This window comes from Bombina bombina, chromosome 1, assembly GCF_027579735.1.
Source record: "Bombina bombina isolate aBomBom1 chromosome 1, aBomBom1.pri, whole genome shotgun sequence".
In the NCBI taxonomy this organism is placed as follows: domain Eukaryota; kingdom Metazoa; phylum Chordata; class Amphibia; order Anura; family Bombinatoridae; genus Bombina; species Bombina bombina.
The window spans coordinates 1598720178-1598739914 of NC_069499.1; the positions used below are offsets into that span (position 1 = coordinate 1598720178).

At 40.3% G+C, this 19737-nt stretch overlaps 1 protein-coding gene across 2 annotated transcripts in view; it reads right to left on the reverse strand.

Annotated features, from left to right (window-relative positions):
• Positions 1 to 19737, reverse strand: part of LOC128656585 (zinc finger protein 34) — a 215391-nt gene that overhangs the window by 160386 nt on the left and 35268 nt on the right. For both annotated transcript variants that reach the window (XM_053710582.1, XM_053710574.1), the window contains exon 3: positions 15835 to 15894. In XM_053710582.1, the coding sequence (XP_053566557.1) occupies positions 15835 to 15894 (60 nt within the window). The remainder of the gene's footprint in view (positions 1 to 15834; positions 15895 to 19737) is intronic.

Below are 19737 nucleotides of genomic sequence, written 5' to 3' on the forward strand. Positions count from 1 at the left end.
AATAAAACAAATAGACTGGACGTCTTCCTGAAATCTTTAGTAGCTTCCACATACTATTTCAAAGCTCTTATCACATCCAAAGAATGTAAGGATCTCTTCAAAGAATTCTTAGGATTAGGACATAAGGAAGGGACAACAATTTCTCTACTAATGTTGTTAGAATTCACAACCTTAGGTAAAAATTGAAAAGAAGTCAGCAAAACTGCCTTATCCTGATGAAAAATCAGAAAAGGAGACTCACAAGAAAGAGCAGATAACTCAGAAACTCTTCTAGCAGAAGAGATTGCCAAAAGAAACAACACTTTCCAAGAAAGTAGTTTAATGTCTAAAGAATGCATAGGTTCAAATGGAGGAGCCTGTAAAGCCTTCAGAACCAAATTAAGACTTCAAGGAGGAGAAATTGACTTAATAACAGGCTTAATACGAACTAAAGCCTGTACAAAACAGTGTATATCAGGAAGTATAGCAATCTTTCTGTGAAATAAAACAGAAAGAGCGGAAATTTGTCCTTTCAAGGAACTTGCAGACAAACCCTTATCCAAACCATCCTGAAGAAACTGTAAAATTCTAGGAATTCTAAAAGAATGCCAGGAGAATTTATGAGAAGAACACCATGAAATGTAAGTCTTTTAAACTCTATAATAAATCTTTCTAGAGACAGATTTACGAGCTTGTAACATAGTATTAATCACTGAGTCAGAGAAACCTCTATGACTTAGAACTAAGCGTTCAATTTCCATACCTTCAAATTTAATGATTTGAGATCCTGATGGAAAAACGGACCTTGAGATAGTAGGTCCGGCCGTAACGGAAGTGGCCAAGGCAGGCAACTGGACATCCGAACCAGATCCGCATACCAAAACCTGTGTGACCATGCTGGAGCCACCAGCAACACAAAAGACTGTTCCATGATGATTTTGGAGATCACTCTTGGAAGGAGAACTAGAGGTGGGAAGATGTAAGCAGGAAGATAACACCAAGGAAGTGTCAGCACATCCACTGCTTCCGCCTGAACATCCCTGGACCTGGACAGGTATCTGGGAAGTTTCTTGTTTAGATGAGAGGCCATGAGATGTATCTCTGGAAGACCCCACATCTGAACAATCTGAGAAAACACATCTGGATGGAGAGACCACTCCCCTGGATGTAAAGTCTGGCGGCTGAGATAATCCGCCTCCCAATTGTCTACACCTGGGATATGCACCGAAGAGATTAGACAGGAGCTGGATTCCGCCCAAGCAAGTATCCAAGATACTTCTTTCATAGCTTGGGGACTGTGAGTACCACCCTGATGATTGACATAAGCCACAGTTGAGATATTGTCTGTCTGAAAACAAATGAACGGTTCTCTTAAGCAGAGGCCAGAACTGAAGAGCGCTAAGAATTGCACGGAGTTCTAAAATATTTATTGGTAATCTCGCCTCTTGAGATTTCCAAACCCCTTGTGCTGTCAGAGATCCCCAAACAGCTCCCCAACCGGACTCGCATCTGTTGAGATCACAGTCTAGGTTGGCCAAACAAAAGAAGCCCCTTGAACCAAACGATGGTGATCTATCCACCATGTCAGAGAGTGTCGTACATTGGGATTCAAGTATATTAATTGTGATATCTTTGTATAATCCCTGCACCATTGATTCAGCATACAAAGCTGTCTCATGTGAAAACGAGCAAAGAGGATCGCGTCCGATGCTGCAGTCATGAGACCTAAAACTTCCATGCACATAGCCACTGAAGGGAATGACTGAGACTGAAGGTGCCGGCATGCTGCGACCAATTTTAAACGTTTCTTGTCTGTTAGAGACAGAGTCATGGACACTGAATCTATTTGGAAGCCTAAAAAGGTGACCCTTGTCTGAGGAATCAAGAAACTTTTTGGTAAATTGATCCTCCAACCATGTTTCTGAAGAAACAACACTAGTTGATTCATGTGAGATTCTGCAGTACATAAAGACTGAGCTAGTACCAAGATATCGTCCAAATAAGGAAACACTGCAATACCCTGTTCTCTGATTACAGATAGTAGGGCACCCAGAACCTTTGAAAAGATTCTGCTAGGCCAAATGGAAGAGCAACAAATTGGTAATGCTTATCTAGAAAAGAGAATCTCAGAAACTGATAGTGTTCTGGATGAATCGGAATAGGAAGGTATGCATCCTGCAAGTCTATTGTGGACATATAATGTCCTCGCTGAACAAAAGGCAGAATAGTCCTTATAGTCACCATCTTGAAAGTTGGTACTCTTACATAACAATTCAAAATTTTCAGATTCAGAACTGGTCTGAATAAATTTTCTTTCTTTGGTACAATGAATAGGTTTGAATAAAACCCCAAACCTTGTTCCTGAGGAGGAACTGGCATGATTACCCCTGAAGACTCCAGGTCTGAAACACACTTCAGAAAAGCCTGAGCTTTTACTGGATTTACAGGGATACGCGAGAGAAAAAATCTTCTCACTGGAGGTCTTACTCTGAATCCTATTCGATACCCTTGAGATACAATGCTCTGAATCCAATGATTTTGGACAGATTTTATCCAAAAATCCTTGAAAAACCTTAATCTGCCCCCTACCAGCTGAGCTGGAATGAGGGCCGCACCTTCATGCGGACTTAGGGGCTGACTTTGGTTTCCTAAATGGCTTGGATTTATTCCAATTTGAGGAAGGCTTCCAATTGGAAGCAGATTCCTTGGGGGGAGGATTGAGTTTTTGTTCCTTATTCTGACGAAAGGAACGAAAATGGTTAGAAGCCTTAGATTTACCCTTAGGTTTTTTTATCCTGAGGCAGAAAAACTCCTTTCCCCACAGTGATAGTTGAAATAATAGAATCCAACTGAGAACCAAATAAATTATTACCTTGGAAAGAAAGAGATAGTAATCTAGATTTAGATGTCATATCAGCATTCCAAGATTTAAGCCACAAAGCTCTTCTAGCTAATACAGCTAAAGACATGGATCTAACATCAATTTTGATAATATCAAAAATGGCATCACAAATAAAATGATTAGCATGTTGCAGTAAGCGAATAATGCTAGATATTTCAGAATCCAATTCTTGTTGCGCTAAATTCTCCAACCAGAAAGTTGATGCAGCCGCAACATCAGCCAAAGAAATAGCAGGTCTGAGAAGATTACCTGAATATAAATAGGCCTTCCTTAGATAAGATTCAAGCTTCCTATCTAAAGGATCCTTAAAGGAAGTACTATCTTCCATAGGAACAGTGGTACGTTTAGCAAGAGTAGAAATAGCCCCATCAACTTTGGAGATTTTTCCCAAAACTCTATAGATTTTTCTGGTAAAGGATACAATTTTTTAAACCTTGAAGAAGGAATTAAAGAAGTACCTGGCTTATTCCATTCCCTAGAAATCTTATCAGAAATAGCCTCAGGAATAGGAAAAACCCCTTGAGAAACCACAGGAGGTTTAAAAACAGCATTTAAATGTTTATTAGACTGAACGTCAATAGGACTGGTTACCTCAATATCCAAAGTAATTAACACTTCTTTTAATAAAGAACGCATATACTATATTTTAAATAAATAAGTAGATTTGTCAGTGTCAATGTCTGAGGAAGGATCTTCGGTCTCAGATAGATCCTCATCAGAAGAGGATAAATTATTATGTTGTTGGTCATTTGAAATTTCATCAGCTAAATGAGAAGTTTTAAAATACCTTTTACGTTTATTTGAAGGTGGAAATGCAGACAAAGCCTTCAGAATAGAATCAAAAACAAATTCTTTAAAATTTACAGGTATATCATGTACATTAGAAGTTGAAGGAACATGTACTATTACTGATGGATACACTATCTGCGTGTAAAAGTTTATCATGACAACTATTACAAATTACATTCAGTGAAATAATTTCTACAATTTTACAACAAATGCACTTAGCTTTGGTAGAACGGATGTCAGGCAGCAATGTTCCAGCAGAAACTTTTGAGACAAGATCAGATTGGGACATCTTGCACAATGTAAGAGAAAAAACAACATATAAAGCAAAATTATCTATTTCCTTATATGACAGTTTCAGGAATGGGAAAAAAATGCAATAGCATAGGCCTCTGATAGAGAAAAAAAGCAAGAGGCAAACATACAAGGGGTATTGAAATAATGAAAAAGTTTGGCGCCAAGTATGACGCACAACATAACGTAAACTTTTTTGGCACAAAAAATAACCGGAAATGACACACTCGCGTCACTAATGACGCCGCCGTGTGAAAGGTCTCGGCTTCACGTATGACGCCGGAAATGACGAAGTTGCGTCATAAACGTATTTTTTCGCGCCAAAAATATTTTCGTGCCAAGAATGACCCAATAAAGTTTAGCATTTGACGCCCCCGTGGGCCTAATACCCGCAATTGCAAGAAGTAGTCAATTGAAAAAAACACTAAACCCCAGGTAAGAAATACATTTCTTAAAATGTATATATTCCCCAAATATGAAACTGACAGTCTGCAGAAGGAAATACTTTAACCTGACTCATGGCAAATATAAGTACAATACATATATTTAGAACTTTATATAAATGCATAAAGTGCCAAACCATAGCTGAGAGTGTCGTAAGTAATGAAAACATACTTACCAAAAGACACCCACCCACATATAGCAGATAGCCAAACCAGTACTAAAACAGTTATTAGTAGAGGTAATGGTAAATTGAGAGTATATCGTCGATCTGAAAAGGGAGGTAGGAGATGAATCTCTACGACCGATAACAGAGAACCTATGAAATAGACCCCCGTTAGGGAAATCATCGTATTCAATAAGTGATACTCCCTCACGTCCCTCTGACATTCGCTGTACTCTGAGAGGAATCGGGCTTTAACAATGCGAAGCGCATATCAACGTAGAAATCTTAGCACAAACTTACTTCACCACCTCCATAGGAGCCAAAGTTTGTAAAACTGAATTGTGGGTGTGGTGAGGGGTGTTTTTATAGGTATTTTGAGGTTTGGGAAACTTTGCCCCTCCTGGTAGGATTGTATATTCCATATGTCACTAGCTCATGGACTCTTGCCAATTACATGAAAGAAAATAGTCTTAATCATAGAGACCCGGGCTGTAATTGAAATTGGCAACGCCATCCATTTATCTGTATCTCTTTTAAATTTACCAAAATAAGCTGTATAATTTAAATTATACCAAGTGGTATATGGTGGAAATGTTGTATTGAGTGATCTGAATCATTCAAAAATAACAGTAAATCATCCGCGTATAATGTAAGGACTATTTGGATCGTACCCACCTTAATCCCGGATAGTTCTTGTCGTAATTTAATCCACGGCTCTAAGGCCAAGTTGAACAGTAAGGGTGAAAGAGGACAGCCCTGCCGAGTACCTTTTTCTAAAATAATATCTTGCGTAAGTTCAGAGTTAATTAGTAGATTAGAGATTGGATTTTGGTAAATTGCATGGATTATATTTAAAAAAAAAACTTAAATCCAAAATGCGCCAGAGATGTATATAAGTGGTCCCAATTAATAAGATTGAATGCCTTTTCAGCATCAATCGCCAACAACTCCATATTTGCTCTATTCCGAGTATCTTTACCCTTATTTTCGTTCCAAAAGAACTCCAACACCGTTAGTACCCTGCGTATAATTTTAGATACGTTTCTACCCGGCATTAAACCCGACTTGGTCTGCATGAATTAAATTCCCAATATATATTTTTAACCGATTAGCTATAATAGACATAAAGATCTTATAATCACAGTTTAATAAGGATATTGGTCTATATGCAGACATATTTTCTGGGTCTTTATTTTTTTTTATATATCAGAGTAATGGTTGACGCCGAAAAATACCTTGATGGGATTTTATTTTCAACAAAATATGAATTAAAAAGATTCACTAAAGTCTATGGGATGTGATCTTGTAAAATTTTATATAATTCAGCAGGGAGTTGATCTGGCCCTGGGGCTTTATATGACTTAGATAATTTAATCTGATTTATCACTTCTTCCACCGTAAACGGGAGATTTAGTGGTACAGAAATCTTAGGGATTTTAAGGTCATTCCAAAAGTTCTGTTTATTCTGCTTATTGATTTCCTCCCTTTTATAAATCTTCTTATAATAAGTAAAAAAAAGACTTCTTTTATTTCCTTAGGATTAGTGACAGTCCTGCCTTCCATCCTAATTGTATTCTTTTGCTACTTTGTCTGTTTTTGATCAAAATTGCAAGATATCTCGCCGACCTACCATAATTTCCACAATATTTTGCTCTTGTTTTTAGGTCTTCTTGAAGTCTTGTGTTTGAAAAATAAGTCCCTTTCATTTTTTTTTTTAGAGTATTTATCCATGCTAGCTTAACAGGATTATTTAAATATGTTTCATAAGCGTTTCTAACCTGATTTGTTAATTGGGTTTCTCTGAGCTTACTTTTCTTTTTCCATTTGCATAAATAAGCTCTTATCTCGCCCCTGATGAAAGCCTTAAAGGCTTCCCAAAAAACCTCAGGCTTAACCGCATACATATTATTGTGCTTATATTCATTCCATTTATCGATTAACCAGTTAGTAAAGTGTATATTATTAATCAAATAAGAAGGGAAAGATAACCTAGAGAAATTTGGAGCAAAATCTGGACCTGCCTTTATCTGAAGTGAAATAACCGCATGATCTCAGATAACAATATCTTTTATATCTGTACACATTACTTGATTCAATACATACTCCGATACCAAAAATAAATCTATGCGCGACAATGTATTAAATGATTTAGACTCGCATGTATATACCCTTACATCAGGGAATTGTCTACGCCAGATATCTATTAACTTTAGGTCAGCCATAAAATTTGAAAGAATCCTGTTCCGCCCTTGCTCGCACTTATATACTTGCATCTAAACCTATCTAATTGTGGCCGCGGAGCTATATTGAAATCACCACCCACAATAATTTTCTGGTTCCTATAGTACAACAACTTAGCTTTCAGGTAATCTTAAAATCCTTTATCGGGTTTATTTGGGCCATATACATTGCAAAGGACCAACTTTACCTCCTTTATTAATACTTCTAGAATAAGATACCTCCCATGTGGATCCGTAGTTTGGGACAAGATATTGCACGAGAACCATTGTTTTTTAGTAACCACTAATCACGTGAGATTTATTAGCCAATTATTATCAGCCAATTAGCCCTCTGCTTTGTAAGTTACTGTAATAGTATAAAAATGCATGTAGATGAAAATGAGTTAGTCTTGCGTTGCTGTGTTTTGTGCTGGGACACTGTTGCAACAGTGTAATAAAGATTACCTCTCCTGAGGTGAGCCCTTGTTTGATAAATATCTGGTCTGAACCTCTTTATTACTGCACCTGAGATGAGCTCACTCATGACAATAGTCACTTGTGTGTGTGTGTTACTGATAGGGCCAGGAGAGCAGGGGTGATGTTACTGATAGCACACAGAGGGTAATACACATATCCTATTCAGTGCTGATACAGTCACTTGTGTGTGTGTATTACTGATAGAGCCAGGAAAGCAGGGGCAATGTTACTGACAGCACACAGAGGGTAATACACATATCCTATTCAGTCCTGATATAGTCACTTGTGTGTGTGTTACTGATAGAGAAAGGACAGCAGGGGTAATGTTACTGATAACACACAGAGGGTAATACACATATCCCATTCAGTGCTGATACAGTCACTTGTGTGTGTGTGTTACTGATAGAGCCAGGAGAGCAGGGGTAATGTGTCAGGGTTTTTTCCCTGTTGTGTTTGCCATGTGCTGCTGGCAGCCATTTTACTCACCTCTCTTCCTGACTATGGTGCATTGTGGAGGATGCTGCTCAATTCCTGCACTTCCTTTTATGGCCAGACTGGTGTGCATCATCCATGTGAGACAGGATGCAGTCTCAGAATTGTGATGTCATCACTTATTATTTAAAGGGCCTCTGTTCAGTATGCTTTGCCTTTGCGTTGTCTCAGACCTGTTTGTGAGAGTTCCTGTGTATTACCTGGCTGCCTGGCGTTCTTCCTGGTTCCTGATCCCTGGCTTGTTCCTGACTCTGCTGTTTTCCTTGTTCCTGATTCCGGCTCGTCTGACTACTCGCTTTGGCTCCTGACTCGGCTCGTCTGACTACCAGCTCTGGTTTTGATTCCTGGCTTGTTATTTGACTTGTGGACTTTTTATTATTTTTTGCTATTAATAAAGGTGTGATTATTTTTGCACTTCTCGTCTCAGTCTGATTGCTGGCACCCTGACATTACGCAAAGGCCATGAATCCTGATGGTGCTAATAATCCACCTTGACCTGCCATCATTTCCAGGATGGATGTACAGGATCACAGCTTGGATCAATTTACACTAGCCCTGCAAACCCTGCTGACTCGCACTGCACATTTGGACCAAAGTGTCCTGCAAGTTATGGCTGCTCCTGTTTCCGCTGCTGCACCTATGCCTACCAGGAGCATGTCCGGTTCTGCACCTCTACCTCAGCGATATGGAGGCGATCCTATTAAGTGCAGAGGGTTTTTTAACCAGGTGAACATTTACTTTTAGATGTTACCTCAGGCGTTTCCCTCTGACAGAGCTAAGGTGGGATTTCTTATCTCGTTACTCTCTGACACAGCTCTTGCCTGGGCTAATCCCTTGTGGGAGACTAAAAAACCTGTGATTTCAAATTACCCTGAATTTGTGGCCTCCTTTCAAAGGGTATTTGATGTTCCGGCTCGCTCCTCCTCTGCTGCTAAACGACTCATGTCCATGCAGCAAGGTACAAGATCTGTTGCTCAGTATGCCATTGAGTTCCGTACACTTGCCGCAGAGGTAGGTTGGAATAATGAAGCCCTTGTTGCCGCCTTCTTTCATGGGCTCTTTGATGCGATTAAAGACGAAGTTGCTGCGAGAGATTTACCAGAGGATCTCGAGGCATTGGTGTCTTTTTTGATAGTAATTGACATCAGAATCAGAGAGAGGCCCTCTTTCAAGGAGCGCTTGCGGAAGCCTCCTGTTTCGTTGTCTCCTACGTGTTCGTTCCCACCCATGCCTCCCTCTCCTCCCATGCCTCCTGGTCCCGAGTCACCAGGTACTGCTGAGCCGATGCAGCTGGGATTCACGCGTCTCTCCGCGGCGGAGAGGGCCTTTAGGAGGAGGGAGGGGCTCTGCCTCTATTGTGTGTTACAGGGCCACCTTTTGAAGTCTTGTCCTACACGGCAGGGAAACGCTCACACCTAAGGTCCTGTCGGGGGCAGACCTTGGGTGGTTTATCCTCATCCCGGAACCGCTTACGGAGAAACCTATGGTCACGGTTGTCCTTTCCTGGGTGGATTCCTCCATAGTCACCCAGGCTCTTGTTGACTCCGGTGCTGCGGGCTATTTCATTGACAGTGCTTTTGTATCAAAGCACTCCATTCCTGTTTTGCCTTGGTCCGTTCCGCTTCCTATTGAGGCCATTGATGGCAGGCCCCATCAGCTCGCACTCGTTACTCACGAAACTGCTCCGTTGTCCATGGCTGTTGGGGCTCTCTAGTTTGAAACCCTCCAGTCCAGGTGATAAACTCTCCGCATTTTTCGGTTGTTCTGGGTTATCCCTGGGTCCAAAAGCACAATCCCAGTCTCGACTGGCGCAGGTCCAAAATGTTATCGTGGTCCCCGCAATGTATTTCCACGTGTCTTCGGAAACCAGTTAAAGTCTTGTGCACTTCTTCGGTTTTCTGAATTGCCAGAGGAGTACCGAGAGCTCCTAGACGTGTTTGATAAGGTGCGTGCCGGTACATTGCCTCCTCACCGGTCTTACGATTGTGCCATAGACCTGCAACCTGGAGCCATTCCTCCTCGGGGTGTACCCTCTGTCTGTTGCAGAGAATTGAGCTATGGAGGAGTATGTTGCCGATGCTCTGTCACGGGGGATCATCTGCAAATCCTGCTCTCCTGCAGGGGCTGGCTTCTTCTTTGTGAAGAAAAAGGGTGGCGAGTTAAGACCATGTATCGATTATAGGGGTCTTAATCGTCTTACCATTAAGAATGCTTACCCTATTCCGCTCATTATGGAACTCTTTGACCGCCTCAAGGGAGCTACGGTCTTTACTAAACTTGATTTGAGAGGAGCGTACAATCTCGTTAGGATTAAGGAGGGCCACGAATGGAAAACAGCATTTAACACCAGGATGAGTATAAGTATCTTGTAATGCCCTTTGGCCTATGTAATGCTCCTGCTGTTTTTTAGGAATTTATTAATGATGTCCTACGAGATATGTTGCAACAGTGTGTTGTGGTGTACTTAGACGACATCCTCATACACTCACCCACAATTGAAGCTCATCGTTCTGATGTTACACAGGTTCTTCAGAGACTACGTGAGAACGGCCTGTTTTGTAAACTCGAGAAATGTGAGTTCCATCAGACTCAAGTAACCTTCCTAGGTTATGTTATCTCCGTTGCAGGGTTCTCCATGGATCCTGACAAGTTATCTGCAGTTCTGCAGTGGCCTCGCCCAGTTGGTCTTTGGTCTATTCAACGTTTTTTGGGGTTCACCAATTACTATAGAAAGTTTATTAAAAACTTTTCTTCCTTGGTCAAACCTATCACAGACATGACCCGTAAAGAGAATGATCCACTCCATTGGTCATCTACTGCCATTAAGGCCTTTGATAGTCTTAAGACTGCCTTTGCTGCCGCTCCAGTTCTGGCTCATCCTAACCCTGTCCTGCCTTTCGTTCTTGAGGTCGATGCGTCTGAGACTGGAGTAGGTGCCCTCTTGTCTCAACGTCCTACGCCTGACGGTTCCTTGCATCCGTGTGGTTTCTTCTCTAAGAAATTGTCTCCAGCGGAGTGCAATTATGAAATTGGCGACAGGGAATTACTGGCCATAATTTTGGCACTTAAGGAATGGAGGCATCTTCTCGAGGGTACTAGCGTGCCAGTGCTCATTCTTACTGACCACAAGAATTTAACTTATCTATCTGAAGCAAAACGTTTGTCGCCCCGACAGGCCAGATGGGCGCTATTTTTGTCTCGGTTTAATTATGTGGTCCCCTACCTGCCTGGTAGTAAGAATGTTAGGGCTGATGCCCTCTCTCGACAATTTTCGCCTCTGTCCAAGGAGGAGTCTGTACCTACTCCTGTTATACCTCCTGACCATATTTTGGCTACCATACGTACTAATTTGACTTCTCCCTTGGGGGAGGAGATCCTGGCTGCACAAACCAATGCACCTCCTGAGAAACCTAGTGGTAAGTGTTTTGTTCCTGAGAATCTTCGAACTAAACTTTTGCACACTTACCACTATCCTAAAGCCGCAGGTCACCCAGGCAAGAACCAAATGATTGGGTCTGTCACTCGACAATTCTGGTGGCCAGCTCTTCGTTCTGATGTTGCTGCGTATGTTGCCTCCTGCTCAGTTTGTGCACAGAATAAGACTCCTCGACGTCTTCCTGTGGGTCTTCTTCAACCTATTGCTAATGGTGAGCATCCTTGAACACTTCTTTCAATGGACTTCATTGTCGAGCTCCCTGTTTCCATTGGCAATACTGTTATCCTTATGGTGGTTGACCGTTTTTCTAAAATGTCACATTGCATTCCCTTGATGAAGCTGCCTACCGCTCAGGAGCTTGCTTCAATTTTTGCCCGGGAGGTCTTCCGTTTACATGGGTTACCCAAGGAGATAGTGTCGGACCGGGGTAGCCAGTTTGTCTCCAGATTTTGGCGTTCCTTTTGTGCTCAAATGGGGATCCAGCTTTCCTTCTCCTCGGCATATCACCCTCAATCCAATGGGGCTGCGGAGCGGTCTAATCAAGCTCTGGAACAGTTCCTCCGTTGCTATGTCTCAGATCACCACAATAATTGGTCTGACCTGTTACCTTGGGCAGAGTTTGCTCGTAATAGTGCTATTAATGCTTCCTCCAAGTTATCCCCGTTCATGGCGAATTATGGGTTTCAACCATCCTTGTTGCCCGATTCATTCATGTCTCAGGGTATTCCGGCTTTGGAGGAGCATCTCCGGCAACTCCGTTCTACGTGGGTGCAGATTCAGGATTGCCTTCATCGTTCTATGCAGCGCCAAAAGTTCCAGGCTGATCGCAGGCGTCTGCCCGCACCTTCCTACCAGGTTGGTGAGAGAGTTTGGCTGTCCTCCGGCAACTTGAACCTTCGTGTGCTTTCCAATAAATTGGCTCCCCTTTATGTTGGTCCTTATCGAATACTACGACGGGTTAATCCTGTGGCCTACGCTCTGGACCTTCCACCTGCTATGCGCATCTCCAATGTTTTTCATGTCTCCCTCTTGAAACCATTGGTTTGTAATCGGTTTACCACTGTGTCGCCTCGTCCCCGTCCTATCTTTGTTGACAACCATGAGGAGTATGAGGTCAGCAGCATTATTGACTCTCGTATGTCCAGGAGCCGTGTACAGTATTTGGTTCACTGGAGAGACTACGGTCCGGAGGAGCGTTCTTGGGTTCCCTCCTCTGATGTTCATGCTCCCGCCCTCCTCCGTGCCTTCCATGCCCGTTTCCCCAATAAGCCTTTTCTCCTCCCGCGGGGGAGGGGTCGTTGAGGGGAGGGTATTGTCAGGGTTTTTTCCCTGTTGTGTTTGCCATGTGCTGCTGGCAGCCATTTTACTCACCTCTCTTCCTGACTATGGTGCAGTGGGGGATGCTGCTCAATTCCTGCACTTCCTTTTATGGCCAGACTGGTGTGCATCATCCATGTGAGACAGGATGCAGTCTCAGAATTGTGATGTCATCACTTATTATTTAAAGGGCCTCTGTTCACTATGCTTTGCCTTTACATTGTCTCAGACATGTTTGTGAGAGTTCCTATGTATTACCTGGCTGCCTGACGTCCTTCCTGGTTCCTGATCCCTGGCTTGTTCCTGACTCTACTGTTTTCCTTGTTCCTGATTCCGGCTCGTCTGACTATTCGCTTTGGCTCCTGACTCAGCTCTGGTTTTGATTCCTGGCTTGTTATTTGACTTGTGGACTTTTTATTATTTCTTGCTATTAAAAAAGGTGTGATTATTTTTGCACTTCTAGTCTCAGTCTGATTCTTGGCACCCTGACGTAATGTTACTGACAGCACAGAGGGTAATACACATATCCAATTCATTCCTGATACAGTCACTTGTGTGTGTGTTACTGATAGAGCCAGGAGAGCAGGAATAACGTTACTGACAGCACACAGAGGGTAATACACATATCCTATTCAGTCCTACAAAGCCACTTGTGTGTGTGTTACTGATAGAGCCAGGAGAGGGGGTAATGTTACTGACAGCACACAGAGGGTAATACATATATCCTATTCAGTGCTGATACAGTCACTTGTGTGTGTGTTACTGATACAGCCAGGGGAGCAGAGGTAATGTTACTGACAGCACACAGAGGGTAATACACATATCCTATTCAGTTCTAATACAGTCACTTGTGTGTGTGTGTTACTGATAGAGCCAGGAGAGCAGGGGTAATGTTACTGACAGCACACAGAGGGTAATACACATATCCTATTTAGTGCTGATACAGTCACTTGTGTGTGTGTTACTGATAGAGCCAGGAGAGCAGGGGTAATGTTACTGACAGCACACAGAGGGTAATACACATATCCCATTCAGTGCTGACACAGTCACTTGTGTGTGTGTTACAGATAGAGCCAGGAGAGCTCTATCACGACGCCCTCTTTATCTTTAAGCCCAAAAAGCTTAGCAGTTGTTATTCTAGTATATGACACATTGTAGGGATTGTGTCCTTTAGAGAAGTGTTTAGTATCAATTTCCCTAGTGCACACTTGTGTGTGTGTTACTGATAGAGCCAGGAGAACAGGGTTAACGTTACTGATAGCACACAGAGAGTAATACACATATCCTATTCAGTCCTGACAGTCACTTGTGTGTGTTACTGATAGAGCCAGGACAGCAGGGGTAATGTTACTGACAGCACACAGAGGGTAATACACATATCCTATTCAGTGCTGATACAGTCACTTGTGTGTGTGTTACTGATAGAGCCAGGAAAGCAGGGGAAATGTTACTGACAGCACACAGAGGGTAATACACATATCCTATTCAGTGCTGACAGTCACTTGTGTGTGTGTTACTGATAGAGCCAGGACAGCAGGGGTAATGTTACTGACAGCACACAGAGGGTAATACACATATCCTATTCAGTCCTGATACAGTCACTTGTGTGTGTATTACTAACAGAGCCAGGACAGCAGGGGTAATGTTACTGATAGCACACAGAGGGTAATACACATATCCTATTCAGTGCTGACATAGTCACTTGTGTGTGTTACTGATAGAGCCAGGAGAGCAGGGGTAATGTTACTGATAGCATACAGAGGGTAATACACATATCCTATTCAGTCCTGATATAGTCACTTGTGTGTGTTACTGATAGAGCCAGGAGAGCAGGGGTAATGTTACTGACAGCACACAGAGGGTAATACACATATCCTATTCAGTCCTGATACAGTCACTTGTGTGTGTATTACTAACAGAGCCAGGAGAGCAGGGGTAATGTTACTGACAGCACACAGAGGGTAATACACATATCCCATTCAGTGCTAATACAGTCACTTGTGTGTGTGTTACTGATAGAGCCAGGAGAGCAGGGGTAAGGTTACTGACAGCACACAGAGGGTAATACACATATCCCATTCAGTGCTAATACAGTCACTTGTGTGTGTGTTACTGATAGAGCCAGGAGAGCAGGGGTAATGTTACTGACAGCACACAGAGGGTATTACACATATCCCATTCAATGCTAATACAGTCACTTGTGTGTGTGTTACTGATAGAGCCAGGAGAGGGTGTAATGTTACTGACAGCACAGAGAGGGTAATACACATATCCTATTCAGTGCTAATACAGCCACTTGTGTGTGTGTTACCGATAGAGCCAGGACAGCAGGGGTAATGTTACTGAGAGCACACAGAGGGTATTACACATATCCTATTCAGTGCTGATACAGTCACTTGTGTGTGTGTGTTACTGATAGAGCCAGGAGAGCAGGGGTAATGTTACTGACAGCACACAGAGGGTAATACACATATCCTATTCAGTGCTTATACAGTCACTTGTGTGTGTATTACTGATAGAGCCAGGAGAGCAGGGGTAATGTTACTGACAGCACACAGAGGGTAATACACATATCCTATTCAGTGCTAATACAGTCACTTGTGTGTGTGTTACTGATAGAGCCAGGAGAGCAAGGGTAATGCTACTGACAGCACACAGAGGGTAATACACATATCCTATTCAGTGCTTATACAGTCACTTGTGTGTGTATTACTGATAGAGCCAGGAGAGCAGGAGTAATGTTACTGACAGCACACAGAGGGTAATACACATATCCTATTCAGTGTTATACAGTCACTTGTGTGTGTGTTACTGATAAAGCCAGGAGATTAGGGGTAATGTTACTGACAGCATACAGAGGGTAATACACATATCCCATTCAGTCACTTGTGTGTGTGTTACTGATAAAGCCAGGAGAGCAGGGGTAATGTTACTGACAGCACACAGAGGGTAATGCACATATCCCATTCAGTCACTTGTGTGTGTGTTACTGATAGAGCCAGGAGAGCAAGGGTAATGTTACTGACAGCATACAGAGGGTAATACACATATCCTATTCAGTGCTAATACAGCCACTTGTGTGTGTGTTACCGATAGAGCCAGGACAGCAGGGGTAATGTTACTGACAGCACAGAGAGGGTAATACTCATATCCCATTCAGTCACTTGCGTGTGTGTGTGTTACTGATAGAGCCAGGACAGGGGGTCATGTTACTGACAGCACACAAAGGGCACATACAAAGTAATACACATAGGCCAACATACAAATTGCTCAGTAAAAGGATTACTGTGACCAAATTTAATGTGAAAATCCCAGCAGCACTCACCTCACTGGTCAGAAGGCTAATACTGCTGTGTGGTGAATTCTTCTTTACAACGGTGTATTCCTGCGGGTGGGAGAGAAATCTGTGAGGTTTTACAAAATTATAATATAAATGTATAAATATAGCAGCAGTAATAAACCCAGTGCTACATAACTGTACAGTGTAATATAAATGTATAAATATAGCTGCAGTAATACACCCAGTGCTACATAACTGTACAGTGTAATATAAATGTATAAATATAGCAGCAGTAATACACCCAGTGCTACATAACTGTACAGTGTAATATAAATGTATAAATATAGCAGCAGTAATACACCCAGTGCTACATAACTGTACAGTGTAATATAAATGTATAAATATAGCAGCAGTAATACACCCAGTGCTACATAACTGTACAGTGTAATATAAATGTATAAATATAGCAGCAGTAATACACCCAGTGCTACATAACTGTACAGTGTAATATAAATGTATAAATATAGCAGCAGTAATACACCCAGTGCTACATAACTGTACAGTGTAATATAAATGTATAAATATAGCATCAGTAATACACCCAGTGCTACATAACTGTACAGTGTAATATAAATGTATAAATATAGCAGCAGTAATACACCCAGTGCTACATAACTGTACAGTGTAATATAAATGTATAAATATAGCAGCAGTAATACACCCAGTGCTACATAACTGTACAGTGTAATATAAATGTATAAATATAGCAGCAGTAATACACCCAGTGCTACATAACTGTACAGTGTAATATAAATGTATAAATATAGCAGCAGTAATACACCCAGTGCTACATAACTGTACAGTGTAATATAAATGTATAAATATAGCAGCAGCAGTAATACACCCAGTGCTACATAACTGTACAGTGTAATATAAATGTATAAATATAGCAGCAGCAGTAATACACCCAGTGCTACATAACTGTACAGTGTAATATAAATGTATAAATATAGCAGCAGCAGTAATACACCCAGTGCTACATAACTGTACAGTGTAATATAAATGTATAAATATAGCAGCAGCAGTAATACACCCAGTGCTACATAACTGTACAGTGTAATATAAATGTATAAATATAGCAGCAGCAGTAATACACCCAGTGCTACATAACTGTATAGTGTAATATAAATGTATAAATATAGCAGCAGCAGTAATACACCCAGTGCTACATAACTGTACAGTGTAATATAAATGTATAAATATAACAGCAGCAGTAATACACCCAGTGCTACATAACTGTACAGTGTAATATAAATGTATAAATATAGCAGCAGTAATACACCCAGTGCTACATAACTGTACAGTGTAATATAAATGTATAAATATAGCAGCAGTAATACACCCAGTGCTACATAACTGTACAGTGTAATATAAATGTATAAATATAGCAGCAGTAATACACCCAGTGCTACATAACTGTACAGTGTAATATAAATGTATAAATATAGCAGCAGTAATACACCCAGTGCTACATAACTGTACAGTGTAATATAAATGTATAAATATAGCAGTAGTAATACACCCAGTGCTACATAACTGTACAGTGTAATATAAATGTATAAATATAGCAGCAGCAGTAATACACCCAGTGCTACATAACTGTACAGTGTAATATAAATGTATAAATATAGCAGCAGCAGTAATACACCCAGTGCTACATAACTGTACAGTGTAATATAAATGTATAAATATAGCAGCAGCAGTAATACACCCAGTGCTACATAACTGTACAGTGTAATATAAATGTATAAATATAGCAGCAGCAGTAATACACCCAGTGCTACATAACTGTACAGTGTAATATAAATGTATAAATATAGAAGCAGTAATACACCCAGTGCTACATAACTGTACAGTGTAATATAAATGTATAAATATAGCAGTAGTAATACACCCAGTGTTACATAACTGTACAGTGTAATATAAATGTATAAATATAGCAGAAGCAGTAATACACCCAGTGCTACATAACTGTACAGTGTAATATAAATGTATAAATATAGCAGCAGTAATACACCCAGTGCTACATAACTGTACAGTGTAATATAAATGTATAAATATAGCAGCAGTAATACACCCAGTGCTACATAACTGTACAGTGTAATATAAATGTATAAATATAGCAGCAGTAATACACCCAGTGTTACATAACTGTACAGTGTAATATAAATGTATAAATATAGCAGCAGTAATACACCCAGTGCTACATAACTGTACAGTGTAATATAAATGTATAAATATAGCAGCAGTAATACACCCAGTGCTACATAACTGTACAGTGTAATATAAATGTATAAATATAGCAGCAGCAGTAATACACCCAGTGCTACATAACTGTACAGTGTAATATAAATGTATAAATATAGCAGCAGTAATACACCCAGTGCTACATAACTGTACAGTGTAATATAAATGTATAAATATAGCAGCAGCAGTAATACACCCAGTGCTACATAACTGTATAGTGTAATATAAATGTATAAATATAGCAGCAGTAATACACCCAGTGTTACATAAATGTATAAATATAGCAGCAGTAATACACCCAGTGTTACATAACTGTACAGTGTAATATAAATGTATAAATATAGCAGCAGCAGTAATACACTCAGTCCTACATAACTGTACAGTGTAATATAAATGTATAAATATAGCAGCAGCAGTAATACACCCAGTGCTACATAACTGTACAGTGTAATATAAATGTATAAATATATCAGCAGTAATACACCCAGTGTTACATAACTGTACAGTGTAATATAAATGTATAAATATAGCAGCAGTAATACACCCAGTGTTACATAACTGTACAGTGTAATATAAATGTATAAATATAGCAGCAGTAATACATCCAGTGCTACATAACTGTACAGTGTAATATAAATGTATAACTATAGCAGCAGTAATAAACCCAGTGCTACATAACTGTACAGTGTAATATAAATGTATAAATATAGCAGCAGCAGTAATACACCCAGTGCTACATAACTATACAGTGTAATATAAATGTATAAATATAGCAGCAGCAGTAATACACCCAGTGCTACATAACTGTACAGTGTAATATAAATGTATAAATATAGCAGCAGTAATACACCCAGTGCTACATAACTGTACAGTGTAATATAAATGTATAAATATAGCAGCAGTAATACACCCAGTGCTACATAACTATACAGTGTAATATAAATGTATAAATATAGCAGCAGTAATACACCCAGTGTTACATAACTGTACAGTGTAATATAAATGTATAAATATAGCAGCAGTAATACACCCAGTGTTACATAACTGTACAGTGTAATATAAATGTATAAATATAGCAGCAGTAATACACCCAGTGCTACATAACTGTACAGTGTAATATGAATGTATAAATATAGCAGCAGCAGTAATACACCCAGTGCTACATAACTGTACAGTGTAATATAAATGTATAAATATAGCAGCAGCAGTAATACACCCAGTGCTACATAACTGTACAGTGTAATATAAATGTATAAATATAGCAGCAGTAATACACCCAGTGCTACATAACTGTACAGTGTAATATAAATGTATAAATATAGCAGCAGTAATACACCCAGTGTTACATAACTGTACAGTGTAATATAAATGTATAAATATAGCAGCAGCAGTAATACACCCAGTGCTACATAACTGTACAGTGTAATATAAATGTATAAATATAGCAGCAGTAATACACCCAGTGTTACATAACTGTACAGTGTAATATAAATGTATAAATATAGCAGCAGTAATACACCCAGTGTTACATAACTGTACAGTGTAATATAAATGTATAAATATAGCAGCAGTAATACACCCAGTGCTACATAACTGTACAGTGTAATATAAATGTATAAATATAGCAGCAGTAATACACCC